Below are 16,015 nucleotides of genomic sequence, written 5' to 3'. Positions count from 1 at the left end.
AACAGAAAATAACTCAGTAGAGAAGTAGACAAAGACTAGGGATTGCCAAGAAAATTTTTCAAAATTTTTGGAGATATTCTCAAATTTTCAAAAAAATTAAAAGACACTCAACCCCCCCGGTAATCAGAGAAATGCAATTGCTCTGCAAATTAAGATAACAATGAACTACCATTTCAAATTTAGCAGATTGGGAACAATCTATTTCTTATACATTGTATCCATATAACCACTCTGGGAAACAATTTGGCAACTTTAGTAAAATTCATTGTGGGTTTACCTATATGATTCTGGTGTCACAGGTGAAACTCTTGGCAGAGAATAAGAGGACATGAACTATAATATTCATTATAGCCGTTTGTACTAGTGAATGAATAAACTTATTAATAAAATGGATGCTGAAAGCAGTTAGAACTAAGTGATCTAGATCTACTTGTAACAATGAATAATTTTTAAAAGCATAATGTTAAGTAACAGAAGCAAGTTACAAAAGATATATAAAATAATGACATTTCTGAGTAAAATTTTAAAACACATATTTCTATGCTGGCAATAGAAAGTAGAGGAGGATGGAATACTTCTCTAAATAAAGGCCAAAATTTTAACATCCATTTAAACTTGAAGATAGATATAAAAGATGTTTAATATATTCTGTTTTATTTATTTGAAATATTTTATTTTAAATTTATTGATGGAAACTATTGATATTTCTCCACAGATTCTTTCTTTAGTCATGGTAACAGTTTTCATGGTACAGGTGGCCGTGGCAACAAATTTGCCCAGATGCGTTACAGTTTAAGACTCTTGAGAGCCATGGTCTACCTTGAGAATGAGACTATAAACAAAGATCTTTGTGAAAAGGGAACAGTTCAGCAACTGCTAGGTAAAATATAACATGTTCATGTCCTGATGAAAGTAGAATGTTTATAAATTTGAAATTTTGTTTGAAATGTTTTTCTACACATTAATTTTGTCCTATAACTGACAAACTCCTAAATATTTACTTGATTTTTGTCTCATATTATTGCTGTAAGTCAGTTTTTCTTTACTGAAACATCATGATCTCTTGTCCTTTAAACATTTGTTTACTTCGTTCAGGTACCATTTCATTTAGGATTATCCTCTTTTTATGTAATGGGCTATTGTTATGTTTCCTTCTTCTAGTGGTAAGATCACCACTTTTTGGCCAGGCCTTCTGGAGTCATTTTAAAAGAGGATAACATTACATTTTCTAGTGCATTTGATATACCAGACCACTGGTATGCTGGTGTATAGAGAAATGTTTATGGGAGATTCTTTTCTGATGTGAAACATCAAGATATCCTTGATTTTCAATTTAGAGTTGACTATGCTGTCACCACACATGTGAGCTCAGTGTAAAATTCAGAAGCCTAAAGCTTAAACAAAAGCTTTATATGTTTCATTAATTAAAAAATAAATAGTCCTCTGGCCCTAGCCTTCCCTGACTTTGAGAAGTAAGGGTTGTATTATTCATGTTCAGTGACTGTCTCATGAGTAAGTGATATAATTTGCTGGATGTCAATTAATTACAAATGCTTACTCAAAAACTCTTCTACCTATTAAGTGCCTGCTCTTCCGTTTACTAGACTGGAGTGGTGCCCTCTAATAATAAAACTAGTAAGCAAAACATGTACATTGAAAAGGAGGTTAGGCAAAAGCATTCACTTTCTTGATTAGTTTACATAGGATGACCGAACCTGAAAGTAGATTTTTACCACTTCTGTGCACAGTCCATTGTACAGAACTCAGTGATAAGGCCCCCGCCTAAATGGATGAATACAATATTCCATATGTCCAGGAAGAAGTCTTAACTTTACCCAAGTGGCAAATTGGATAGGGAAATCAAATAACAATGGTTCTTTTTTCCTTAGGACCTTTTTCCTTTAACTTGAAAGAAGCTGATATTTATCACGTGAGTTCTTAGGGCAGGGACCTTCTCTTACTTGAATCTAACAGAGGGCTCTGTAGTAGTAATACACTCAAAAAATAGGAATTGCATTGTAAATGTAAATGTTTATACACTTTTTGTGTAGGCACTAGTGTCATAAACATGTATAGAGCAGGGCTCTCGGGACTTTGCCCTTAATTAGAACAAAAGGAAAGATATATGTCAAACAGTATGTGTTACCCTGCTCCATTGGTAAGGCAATAGTGAGTAACAGAAAGTATATGCCACAGAAACGAAGAGGTTTTGGGTACTTTTCAAGGCTGGGCAATCTTAACTGGAACCTTTATGGAGTTAGGGTATGAGGATAAGGCTAGTTTCAAGAGGAAAAATGAAAGAGTTTGATATTTCAAGCAAGGGGACAGCATGAGCAGAAGCATGAAGCCAAAATACGCATGATGATGTGTTCAGAGCTAGCTTAAGTGAGTCAAAGTTTTATAAAGACAATATGAGATAAAGTTAATTGTCTAGTCAGAGGCCAAGCTTTAAAAAAAAAGAGTTCTGCATGGCAAACAGAGTTTGAACTACATCCTCTTTAAGCATGGGGAGCTATCTGTGGTTTTGACCAGGGAAGTTATATATGTACAATGCTGTTTTAGAAAGAGGAAATCTGAAAGAAATATATTGGGTGATTTAGAATAGAACAAGGAGATGGTAAAGGCAGGGAGTTAAAGATAACTGAAATATGAAGGAAATAATTCACTATTAACATACCATGTGTCACAGACAACAGGGAAAGTGACATGCCTGTACCCAGGTAGGAAGGAGAAGGAGATATTCTAGAAAGGAGAAGCAGACTTGAAGCCAGCCAGGTTGGATTCCTAGAAGGTGCTTCCTAGTAAGGGAACATAGGCCCTCTGTCCTTTACATGACTCTCCTTAGCCTCCAGCATGTTCAACGAGTCTTTCTAGACTCTGATCCCCTCCCTGAAATTCATCCTAACAGGAACAAGAATTGCCCCTTCAGGGCCAACTATGGAGATAGTTCCATGGCCCTTTTACTTTGGAACATAGCTCCATACTTCCTGCTAATGCCAGTGACCACTTTAACTGAGGAAACATGACTTTTGTCTCTCTTTTAAAGCTTAAAGAAAAATTTCTTTTTTGAGGTAAAATATTATAGCGAATGTCATTCCATCTGTATTCAAGTCTTAAAATTTTGATTAGAAGCTAGGGAGAGATTTTAAAGGGCAAGGAAATACTGCTGACTAAGTTGTTGAAGAGGCCTTCAGGTAGCCATAAGGAGAGGATGCAGAAAGAAGTAACAGGAATAGAAAATGTACTTAGACATGTCTTCTACCTTTGCTTAAAATTGATCCTGTTAACCATGAGAAGAGATGAAGCAAGCTATGATCAGGCATTTTGGTCATGTGTTTACAAAGGCACACATCTCTGCCTCGTGACACTGTGTATTTTTAAACAGCTTTGTTTGCTGGATAAAGTATCAGGTTGTTAGGGAATCTTTTAATGACACTCCATTCTTTTTTCTTGACTTTAAAAAATTGAAGTATACTGGATTTACAATGTTATGTTAGTTTCAGGTGTGCAGCAAAGTGATTTATATATATATCTATTCTTTTTCAGATTTTTTCTGCTATAGGTTATTAAAAGATATTGAATATAGTTCCTTGTGCTGAACAGTAGGATCTTGCCGGTTATCTATTTTATATATAGTGGTGTGTATATGTTAATCCCAAACTCCTAATTTATCCCTCCACCCCTTTTTCCCCCTTTGATTACCATAAATTTGTTTTCTATGCCTGTGAGTCTATTTCTGTTATGTAAATAAGTTCATTTGTATCAATTTTTAGATTCCATATATAAGTGATATCATATGATATTTGTCTTTCTGTCTGATTTATTTCACTTATTATAATAATCTCTAGATCCATCCATGTTGCTGCAAGTGGCATTATTTCATTCTTTTTAATGGCTGAGTAGTATTCCATTGCATACATGTACCACATCTTTATCCAGTCATCTGTCAACGGGCATTTAGGTTGCTTCCATGTCTTGGCTGTTGTAGCCAGTACTGCTATGAATATTGGGGTGCATGTATCTTCAAATTAGAGTTTTCATCTTTTCTGGATATATGCCCAGGAGTGGGATTGCTGGATCATATAACAACTCTATTTTTAGTTTTTTTAAAGAAACTCCATGCTGTTCTTCATAGTGGCTGCACCAATTTACAGTCCCATCAACAGTGTAAGAGGTTCCCTTTTCTTTATACTCCATTAATTCTGTACCAGATAATCCATTAATTCTGTACTAGAAATTCTATATACATATGGAGCTACTGATTGTACTGATGGCTCAAAGAACCCATTTATCATCTGTCTACAGCCTCTCGGTAACCATGCAATGATAACAGCCCCTTTTAATATATTATTATTAATTATTTTATATATTATATATATTTTCTAGTTGAAATTTTATAAGAAGGAATTTCAGAACAGTTATTGATCAAAATAAAAATTCAGTGCCCAATAACTTTACATTCTTTAAAATTTTTTTCAAATCAGGAATCTTTAAAAACACAATAAGCAAGTACAATGACAAGGAAGAGGCCATTCTTTTGGAAATTCAGTCTGATATATTACTTATTTTATCTGGTCTTTGTGAACATCATATTCCCAGGAAGGTATGTATCAAAGTTTTGCTCTCTCAATCACATAACATTCTGAACTTTTTCTTAGTAAATGTCCATAAATGGTGTTTTTTAATTTTCTGAAGATTTACTTTAATATCCTTTTTTAATTAGATCATAATTATGTACAGAAAAGTATATTGATCTTAAGTATATGGTTCAGTAGGTTTTGACAAATATATACACCCATTTAACTAATATCTCAGTTAAAATATTGAGTATTTTTATCTTCCTGTAAAATTACTTTCATTCCCCTTAGCAGCCACACCCCCACTTGCCCACAGGCAGCCACTATTCTGATTTCTATTCTCATAAATTAGTTTTGCCTATTCTTTACCTTTATATGAATGGAATCACGTAATTATTTACTCTATTATTTCTGGTTTCTGTCATCCAACACCATATTTCTGAAATACATCCATTTTTTATTCATCAATAATTCATTATTTGTATTGCCGAATAGTATTTCATTGTATGAATATATCAAAATTTGTTTCTCCATTCCGCTATTGACAAACACTTTGGTTGGTTCCATTTGAAACCATTATGTTTAAAGCTTTAATAAACATTCCTTTACTAGTCTTTTTGTGGACATAATGCTTTCATTTCTCTTGGATAAATACCTAGGAGTGCAAATGATGGGTCATAAGGTAGGTGTATGTTCTGGAGAATCTGGCAAATAGTTTTCCTAAGTGGTTATACATTATAAATGCTGTTTTGGGTTTGAATTAGATTCATATCTAAAACTAAAAGTTAGAAAAAGAGCTTAATTCCCTTTGATCTTTTTAATGCCATAACAAAAGCTCTGGATAACTTAAACTGCAAGACATAGATTTGGAAAGATAAAAATAGGAAATTATGAAGATTTCAATAGAGTGATTTTATGGAGAGGCAACAAGAACAGTAAATGCATACTTAGCTCCGAGCTTTGGTGCAACTTCTCATATTGTCCAACCCTGCACCTGTGTTCTTCTGGAAAAATACTTATACTCTTGCTTATGTAAGGGAACCAGAACTGAAAAACAAGGCAATGAAAAAAGTTCCTAGTAAGGGACAAATATTATCTGGTAATAACTTAATATAAATTATTAAAGGTTCTAACTACTACTTATATATTTATTTCTCTCTTGGAAACATTAGAAAATCTTCCATGATAGAATTTTAAACCTCCTAAATTACTTATTGTTATCTAGTACTCATATGGCATGATGTTAGACTACATTCATTATAACATGGAAGAAAACCATGGGACAAGTCTTATAGTTGTTTTTTTTTTTTCAGAAAGAGAAACAGAAAAAAATAAAGGGACATTAAGCTATATATTGACTGATGTCCTCTCTTAAGATTATTTACAGTAATTTGTCTGAAATCCCTGAAAACAATTGAGCCCAAATTTGAAGAAAGAATCTGTATTACAGTACTATTTTCCTAACAATGTTGTTGTATTTTTCTGGTAGAAAGTTTTAGGGGACAAGACAAATGGGAAAGAAAAATATTATTTATTTCAAGAAATAATTTTAAATAAATCTCTTAGGAAATTTTTGGAACTGAAGGAGTGGATATAATTCTTCATGTAATGAAAACAGACCCCAAGAAGTTACAGACTGGATTAGGCTATAATGTACTCCTTTTTAGTACACTGGACAGCATTTGGTGAGTATTACTGTACCCAAGTTATATAGATTCACAGTAAAAGAAAATTACCCCTGTATGTATGTAGCTATGTATGCCAATTTTCTTCCCTCAAAATTACATTAGAAAGATAAGCCTTTTTCCTTTCAATAGTCTAGAAATGAAATGTTTACCAACATCCTTTGGAAAGTAGTCTTGTCCATCACTCAAATATAGAAAACAATTCTTGTGTCTAAACTGAAATCCTTGTTTTTTTTTGGATTTTTGAGTCTGTAAAACAAAGAACAGCTTTATTAATACAAACTATTAATACATACCCTTGAACTATAAAGTGCTAAGAAATTTAAATATCTAAATCATAGCAAACAGGTCGCATTCAACATCCAGGGTCGACAGGAATTCTTGGGGGATACCGCAACAGATTAGATTCTCTAAGTGGAAGAGGCATCTTCAGAGGCAAAGAGGGACCCAGGTGTCACAGCTATTCATGGTGCCCTTCCTCATCGAGGATCACGAGAAACACTCCATTCAAGGGGAGCTGTGCAATCCGGTGCTCCTTAGGCAGGTCGAAACTCTCAAAATCTAGCAGGTTGAAGAGAAAGAATTTTTCTATTTCTGGATTGCTGTCATCTGAAGCAGGAACAGAGCTTTTTGCTTTAATGGTCTTCTCAGTCATCTTTTTGGTAGAGAAGGTTGTCTTTCTGTTTGAGAGTTTCATTCTTTACTGACTTTTCTGTAGCTCTGTTGACAGTTCCCAAAGCCTTTTTGGCAGCTTTACGTAAGGAAAGGCCAGATCCCAGCTTCATCCCGTCCTTAGGAGCCACTTGGATGCTTGGTTCTCCATTTTCCTTATCAACAAAATCAGAGTAGCCATTCTAGATTACCCATGTTGGGATCTACAGCCACTGTTCCCCAAGACTTGGTCTCATTCTTTGTTTTTGTGATTTGAACCTATTCCATTTTGGCCTGGTCTTGGAAAACACAAGCATTTACTATTACTCATGCAGTATTCTTCTTATACTTGAACACTATTGCCTTTTTTTTTTTACTTTTTTAAAATTGCAGTATAGTCAATTTACAATGCTGTGTCAATTTCTGGTGTATAGCACAATGCTTCAGTCCTTCATGAATATACATATATTTGTTTTCACATTCTTTTTCACTGTAAGCTACTACAAGATATTGAATATAGTTCCCTGTACTATACAGTATAAACTTGTTTATCTATTCTATATATACCAGTATCTGCAAATCTCAAACTCCTAATTTATCCCTTCCCACAATTTATCCCTTCCCATCCCCTTACCCCATGGTAACCATAAGTTTGTTTTCTATTTCTGTGAGTCTGTTTGTGTTTTATAAATAAGTTCATTTGTCTTTTTTTTTAGATTCTGTATATGAGTGGTATCATACGGTATTTTTCTTTCTCTTTCTGGCTTATTTCACTTAGAATGACATTCTCCAGGGACATCCATGTTTCTGCAAATGGCATTATTTTATTATTTTTTATAGCTGAGTAGTATTCCATTGTATAAATATACTACAGCTTCTTTATCCAGTCATCTGTTGATGGACATTAAGGTTGTTTCCATGTCTTGGCTATTGTAAATAGTGCTGCTTTGAACATTGGGGTGTAGGTGTCTTTTTGAATTAAGGGTCCCTCTGCATATATGCCCAGGAATGGGATTGCTGGATCATATGGTAAGTGTATTTTTAGTCTTTTGAGGAATCTCCATACTGTTTTCCACAATGGCTGCACCATACTGCATCCCGTCAACAGTGTAGGAGGGTTCCCTTTTCTTCACACCCTCTCCAGCATTTATCATTTGTGGATTTTTGAATGATGGCCATTCTAACTGGTGTGAGGTGGTACCTCATTGTAGTTTGATTTGCATTTCTCTGATAATTAGTGATACTGAGCATTTTTTCATGTGCCTATTGGCCATTCGTATGGAAGACTGTTGAATTCTTTATGCATCTTATTTTTATGGAACTGGAAACCAATTGATTAGGTATTTCCTAATCAATATTGTTTTCCAAAGTTTTTAGCATTCCTAAGTGGGGACGGAAAACTGCTCTTCTTACCATTAATTTATGAAGTTTTGGAGAAAAATACTTGAGTTTCATGTATCATTAACACTTAACACATTTCTTTTGTTCTATTTAGGTGTAATTCATGAGAGCCACACTACAACACATTTATTAAATAAAAACTCTTAAGACCCTAGACCAAATGAACCTAATAAATGCATGTAGAATATTCTACCCAATAATAGCAGAATGCACATTTTTTCAAGCACCGTAACACTGTGATTTATAATAAGAAATATATATTTGGTCCATTCCTAGTATAGAGCTCCTAAAATTCTTGTAATTTCTTAATCAGTGAGAACAATGGGAACATCTTTTGTTATAGTATTTGGTCTTTTATTCTCAGTTCCTGTAAGCTTTGGAATAATACAGATGAAAGTAATGTCTTTTGTTATTTATAACAAGTCCCTTTCAACTATATCTGAGTTTATGTTAATGAGGTGATTTTTGGAAAGCCCCTAGATAACCACAGGATATAGGGCTGGTTGCCAGGAGCACTAATTACATGGTTAATTAAGGGGTTGTAACTTCTGAGATCTACCATCAACCTCCACAGAGGGGAGAGAAGCTGAAGGTTTAGTTTAACCAATTGCCAACGATAATCAGTCATGCCTGCATAATGAAGCCTCCGTAAAAATCCTAAACTATGAGATTGAAGAGTGCTTCCAGGTTGGTGAACATACAGAGGTACTGAGAGAGGGCACAGAAGCTTGATGCCCATTCCCCATACACCTTGCCCTGTGCATCTTTTCCATCAGGCTGTCCCCAAGTTGTATCATTTTATAATAGACTGGTAATCTAGTAAGTAAACTGTTTTCCTGAGTTCTATGAACTTTTCTATATCTGGTTGGTCAGAAGCACAGGTGACAACCTGAACTGGAATCTAAGGTTGAGGGTAGCAGGAAGCAGCACAGTCCTAAGGGACTAAGCCCTTAACCTGTGATCTTCTAACTCAGGTAGATAATTTCAGAACTGAATTAAATTGTAGGACACTCAGTTGATGTCCAAAGAGAACCTGAGAATTAGTTGGTGTAGGAAAAACCTACAAATTTGGTGGCCAGAAGTGAAGTATTTATAGTAGTTTTGAGAGGAGACACAGGGTTGTTTTTTTACAAACAAACATGAAGCATTCTCTAGGGTAGATCACATGCAAGATCACAAAAAAAGTCTTACAAATTAAGCAGATTGAAGTTATTCCTTTCTGACCACAAGGAATATAACCAAAAATCAGTAACAAAAGGAAACCAGGAAAACACACAAATGCATGGAAATTAAACAACACACTCTTGAATAACCATTGGGTCAAAGACAAAAACAAAAGGGAAATTAGAAAATTTCTCAAGACAAACTAAAAAGAAAACACTAAAATGTTGTATATCTAAACTTATGTGATAAAGCAAAAGCAGTATTAAGAGGGAAGTTTATAGTGATAAATCCTATGTTAGAAAAAAAGAGCATCAAACAACCTAACTTTATACCTCAGGGAACTACACAATGAAGAACAAACTAAGCCCAAAGTTAGCAGAAGAAAGAAAATAATGAAGATTAGGCAAAAATAAATGAAGTAGAGAATAGAAAAAAAAATCAAGAAAACTAAGAGTTGGCTTTTGAAAAGATAACAGAAGTTTCTTGAAAATCAACAAATCTTTGGCTAGACTAAGAAAAAGAGAAGACTGAAATAAAATCGTAAATGAAAGAAGACATCACAACAGATACCACAGGAAAAAAATCATGAAGGACTATTAGAACTATATAACAACAAACTGGACAACATAGAAGATATTGGTTAATTCCTAGAAACATACAATCTACTAAGAATGAGTCAAGAGGAAATAGAAAGCCTGAACAGACCAATAACAATAAGAGATTGAATCAGTAATCCAAAATCTCCCAACCAAAAAGCCTAGGTCCAGAGAGCTTCATGTGTGATTTTTACCAAAACTTTAAAGAAGAATTAATACCAATCCTTCTTAAACTTCCAAAAGATAGGAAAACAGGGAATACTTCTAAACTCATTTTATGAAGTCAGCATCACCATAATAACAAAGCCAGACAAAGACATTATAAAAAAGAACTACAGAGCAATATCCCTGATGTACGTGGAAACAAAACTTCTCTAGAAAATATTAGCAAACTGAATTCAACAGCACATTAAAAAGATTATACACCATGACCTAGTAGGATTTATCCCTGGGATACAAGAAAATTTCAATATATGCATATCAATCAGCGTGATAAACCACATTAATGGAAGGACAAAAATCACATAATTACTTCAATATATGCAGAAAAAGCATTTGACAAAATTCAACATCCTTTCATGATTAAAAAAAAGACTCTCAATAAATTAGGTAGAGAAGGAATTTACCACAACAAATAAAGGCTATATATGAAAAACCCACAGCTAATATCACACTGCATGGTGAAAAGCTGAAAGCTGTTTCCTCTAAGATCTATACAAGGCAAGAATGCCCACTCTCACCACTTCTACTCAACACAGTACTGTAAGTCTTAGCCAGAGCGGTTAGGCAAGAAAAAGAAATAAAAGGCATCCAAATCAGAAAGGAAGAAGTAAAGGTATCTTTGTTTGCAGATGACATGATAGAAAACTCTAAAGACTCCACCAAAAAACTAATAGAATAAGTGAATTCAGTAAAGTTGCAGGATATAAAATTAACATACCAAAATCAGTTGCATTTCTATGCACCATTAATGAACTATTTTAAAAAAGGAAATTAGGAAAACAATCACATTTGCAATGGCACCAAAAAGAATAAAATACTTAGAAATAAACATAACTAAGAGGTGAAAGACATAGTGGCATAGCCACTACAGAAAACAGTACGGAGATTCCTCAAAATAAAAATAGAACTACCATATGATCTAACAGTCTCACTCCTGGGTATATATCCAAAGTATCTTAAGAGATAGCTGCATTCCTATGTTCACTGCAGCATTATTCACAATAACCAAGGTAGGGAAACAACTCAAATGTCCATCAACATATGAATGAATAAAGAAAATGTGGAATATACATACAATGGAATATTACCTGGCTTTAAGAAAAAGAAGGAAATCTTACCATCTGTCACAACATGCATGGGCCTAGAAGGCATAATGCGAAGTGAAATAAGTCATTCACAGGGTATCTCTTATACATGATTTCTCTCATTCGAAGTATCTAAAATAGTCAAAAGTGTAGACGCAAACAATAGTATGTAGACAGTAGAATGATGGACTGAAGAAGGCATGAGGAGTTGTTTAATAGATACAAAGTTACTATTATACAAGATTAGTAAGTTCCAGAGATCTGCAGTACGGCATTTGCTCATAGATCTACTCTACAACATAGTGGCTACTGTTAGCAATGAAGTATAATGTACTTAAAAATTTGTTAAGTGGGTGGATCTCAAGTCCAATGTTCTTAATACAAGAAAAAAAAAAACACCAAGGGATATAAGGAAACTTTTAGAGGTGATGGATATTTTTATTACTGAGACTGTGGTGACAGTAACACAAGTATATACATATGTCCAAACTCACCAAATTATATACATTAATTATAGGCAGATATTTAAATTTTAATTATACCTCAACAAACTTGGGGAGGCGGGGTAGAACCTGATGAATAGTACTTTCCATAAGATCAAGTAGCTGGATTTAGCCACTGCAAATTCTGTTTGTATAGAAAGCCGGAATACTCACTCAGCTCTCTCCCAGATACACATAGGCAATAGGACTAATCAACTATCTAGTTTCTTTTTTATTGGAGAGAAGAGAGGCATATAGTGATAACATGATAGCCTGATCTTAAGTTTCAACAGCAAATTCCTATTGACCAAAGTGCTGTATTAGCATAGTAAAAAAATTCAGAGATGAATATTAATGAGTAGCTCGCTTACTATCTATTAATATATTGTGATTCAGTGATTATTGCAGAAAATGACTTGATGTTTTACCCCTTCTTAATATCTCACAGTTACACTAAGATAAAGATAAATGGTTTTATTTATGTGTCTTTTATTACAGCACAACTTCAAATCCCTGATAAGATATAAGTAATAAATAAGATCAGTGTTTAATTGGTGACATCAGGCATCTGGTCTTTTTCCTTAGAAATTTAAACTGAGGGAAGTTCTCTATCTACTATTTATTTGCATCATGAAAGAACTTTAAACTTTATCAGTTTTTCTTGTATCGAGATGTCATGAATTGTTTCCCTTTGTTAATGGTATATCACATTGTATTCCTTGAATAAACCTTACCTGGTTATGGTGTATTATTTCTTTTTCTGTGTTGCTAGATTCAGTTAGCTAATATTTTTAGATTAGGGGGTGGATACCATGTTGATGTGAGTTTAATTTTCCTTTTTAGTAACATTCCATGAATGGTTTTAGTATCTAGCTCATTATTACCTCATAAAACAAGTTAAGTATTCCTTTTTTTCATGTTCTCTAGAAAGCTCTTGTGTAAGACTGTTAGTGTACCTTTTGTAAATAATTAGTAGAATTCACCAATTAAGTCATCTGTGCCTGGGGTTTTCTCTATAGAAAGGTTCTGAAGCATAGATTTCATTTAATATGTATATGTCAAATTAAAATTTTCTATTTCTTGTGTAGGTTCTTGTAAGATGTCTTTTTCTAGGAACTCATATATTTTGTCTAGATTTTCACATTTACTGTCATACGGTTGTTTGTAACATCTTCTTAGGATTTTTAATGTCTATATGCTACAAAGTAATGCCTCCTTTTCTTTCTTGGTTTTAGTCATTTCTATCTTCTCTCTTTCTCCTTGATAGGTTTCACTAGGAGTTGATCAATAGTATTAGTCTTTTCAAAGAATTAATTTATGTGCATTATTATTTCTATTTTTATTATCATTAAGTCCAAACTATTTTCTAGTTCTCATTCTGATTTTCTTTTCAATTTTTGGCTAAGTTAGAAGTATACAGAGAAGGATGTTCTATATTGTCTCTTGTTGTAATTGTGAATTAAAGAGGCAAAAGGCAGCCCATAATAGGCATCATAGGGTACTACCTCAAAAGTGAGAACAAAATAAGTGTGATTCATACCCAGAGGTGGTAAGACCTGTAACCACCTGAGTGAGAGGGGCCGAGTGGATGGCCTTTATGTGCCAACCCTCACAACCACCACCACATGCAACCACCATCACAAATCAGCCAGCAGAAACAAGGATCTCTTTTTTTCAAGAGGAAACCATATTAAATAATTATCATATTATTGAATCACAAATAAGTAAGTAAGTAAATACATAAATAAGTAACTAAATAAATAAAAGCCATGTTAAATAGGAAAGGGATACAGGTTGACCCCAGCTGGCTTGCAATGCCTGGGAGGACTCCGGGGAGATTAGGCTCTACTACTCTTTACCACCACCACCAATAGCTTTGTCAGTCCACATCTATCCCCGACCCAGGAAAACAGTGAAAGTAGCTCTGGCCGCAGCTTCAGTCCCTTACTTCATATGAGCCGCATAGGCCTAAGCAGGAGGCACTTCAACAAATAATCTCACATGCAAAGATAAGATGTAATTAAAAATCATCAAATGTTTGAGGCATGCCAGCACTGTGAAAGAGACAGTAAATGGATAAACCATGAAGAAATAGTTATTACAGCAACCAGAGGAGACTTTTGAGAATAATTAATATCATGAAAGCAAAGAACATTACATCTACAGAAAAGAAATATAGTTGTGAAAATAATTAATTGATATTAGTTTAAAAATAGTTGAAATTTACACTGGCAAAGTCTCTTCAAAGTCCAATTTTTAAAGCAAAAAAATTAACTTCTTGATTTAAGGAAATAAAGAAAAAATATTCTTTGAAAAGATTTTCTGATAAAAATAAACTCACAAACTGAATTTAACAATAAACCCTTGTTAAATGAGTAACTTCCTTTTTATTTAAGGTGCTGTATTTTAGGATGTTACCCCTTAGAGGACTACTTTCTTGAAAAAGAAGGCATTTTTCTCCTTTTGGATTTATTGGCAGTAAGTATAATTTCAACAATTGTTTTTTTAAAAAAAGTCTTTATTAACTCTTTCCAAACTGAGTATCAGAGAACACTACTCTGTGATTAACTATGCTCCTAAATAGTGTTCAAATGTTTGTTTAAACAAAAATCTCTCCTGGAGATTCATAATAGGCATTGGCAAAGAAGTGACTCTGAAAGTTCCTCCAGTGAAAACAACGGTTTACTTAGGTCAGTGTTCTCAAACACATGACAGCAGAGAATTTATTCCATGGTTGTTGTTTCTTTTTCCCACCAAGCTTTAAAGAAACAGCTAGATTATTCCAAAATCAACAATCATTTGTTAATAACTTCTAGCTTCTTCTCTCAGTATTAAAAGTTAAGGGCCCATAGGTATATATATCTATCAAAACTCATCAAATTGTACATCTGAACTATGTATAGTTTACCAAACAAATTGTACCACAATAAAGTTGTTTTAATAAATAAATAAATAAAAGGAGTATCACAATAAATAAATAAATAGATAGATAAATAAATAAATGTTAAAGGCCACATTAGACAAAGGAGTAAAGATCAGCATTTTTTAAAAACTGTGTAGTTTGTAGGCAATGTGAAGAACTTAGTGTGTCACAGACCGTTTTACAGAATGAGCAGGAGTGAGCGTACTAAGCCTTCCAGGAAGGCAGCTGAGAAGAATGGCAAAGACCCTCATTTATCCTTAAAGTAACCCCATTCTAGCTTCAATTCTAAGTGGGTCCATAGTCAAGATGATGTGGGAGAAAAATACTTTTGTTTCAGTAAAACTTTGGGAGATATCTCATGCAGAGTTCTAGCTATGGCACTGCCTGTGATTGGCACCATTCTTAATTTTTATGAACAGAATAATAGACTACTTTGATTTAGCAAAGGTACTAAAGTTATTTGTGTCCTTTTATTTCTCTGAAAGAAAATTAGTTGACACTAGAAATAAGAGAGCAAACTCATTAGATGGAAAACACAAGCAAAAAATAGGTAAACAATAATAATAATCAAAATAATCTACCTTGAATGAGTTATAACCAGAAACCCTTTGAAAATTCAGAAAACTGAACATAATAGAAAAGGATGTATGTATAGCTCTACTTATGTAGTCCTGATTGACATATAGCTCACCATGCTTCTCTGACTAGAGTACAAGTATGCCCAGAGCCACATGGTCGTGTGTCAGGGGATTCTCAAAGCTACAAAATTAATGTGGCACATCTTCCTGGAATCTTGGTTCTACTTAAGATTTGGAAGTGAGGAATTATATTAGGCATGTATATATTAAATAATTAAATTGTATGTTAATATTTAATATTATATAGAAGACCTCAAAGACATTTCTCACTCGCCTTCACCATTATGGTTTCTTTGATGGAAAGGCATGAAGACTGGTAGGAGAAGCCATATAGCACAGTGGTTGTGAGCATAGGCTGGACTCAGTCTGATTAAGGCCTCCAATACTTGTTAGCTGTATAACTCTGACAGATTATTTAACATTCTGTCATTAGTTTCTTCAACTATAAAACAGAGGTAACAACACTCTACGTCATGAACTGTTGGGAGGATTACATGAGTGATTATGTGTATGTATGTGTACATATACGTGCATTAGTCAGAATAGTTCCTGATACATATTTTTGCTACGTGTTTTCTATTGTTATGAATG

The 16,015-nt window shown here is 33.8% G+C and overlaps 2 protein-coding genes and 1 pseudogene across 7 annotated transcripts in view; 1 reads left to right on the top strand and 2 right to left on the bottom strand.

Moving 5' to 3' along the window:
* The window catches only part of FAM237B (family with sequence similarity 237 member B), a 52,777-nt gene that overhangs the window by 1,253 nt on the left and 35,509 nt on the right, over nt 1-16,015 (bottom strand). For 2 of the 3 annotated variants that reach the window (XR_004190720.2, XR_012074524.1), the window contains exons 9-10: nt 6,415-6,511; nt 5,525-5,624 (exon numbers count right to left, since the gene is read on the bottom strand). The gene's annotated coding sequence lies outside the window, so the exon portion shown is untranslated. The remainder of the gene's footprint in view (nt 1-5,524; nt 5,625-6,414; nt 6,512-16,015) is intronic. The other variant, XR_012074523.1, reaches the window with a different exon arrangement.
* Nucleotides 1-16,015, top strand: part of CFAP69 (cilia and flagella associated protein 69) — a 53,518-nt gene that overhangs the window by 28,432 nt on the left and 9,071 nt on the right. For all 4 annotated transcript variants that reach the window (XM_072965041.1, XM_006211853.4, XM_072965042.1 and 1 more), the window contains 4 exons: nt 716-880; nt 4,485-4,603; nt 6,144-6,262; nt 14,260-14,341. In XM_072965041.1, coding sequence (XP_072821142.1) covers nt 716-880; nt 4,485-4,603; nt 6,144-6,262; nt 14,260-14,341 — 485 coding nt within the window. The remainder of the gene's footprint in view (nt 1-715; nt 881-4,484; nt 4,604-6,143; nt 6,263-14,259; nt 14,342-16,015) is intronic.
* On the bottom strand, nt 6,593-8,942 carry LOC140697495 (securin pseudogene; annotated as a pseudogene).

The sequence above is a fragment of the Vicugna pacos genome, chromosome 7, assembly GCF_048564905.1.
Source record: "Vicugna pacos chromosome 7, VicPac4, whole genome shotgun sequence".
NCBI classification, from domain to species: Eukaryota; Metazoa; Chordata; class Mammalia; order Artiodactyla; family Camelidae; genus Vicugna; species Vicugna pacos.
The sequence above is the reverse complement of the archived record's forward strand: the minus strand, read 5'-3'. Positions and strand labels throughout refer to the sequence as shown.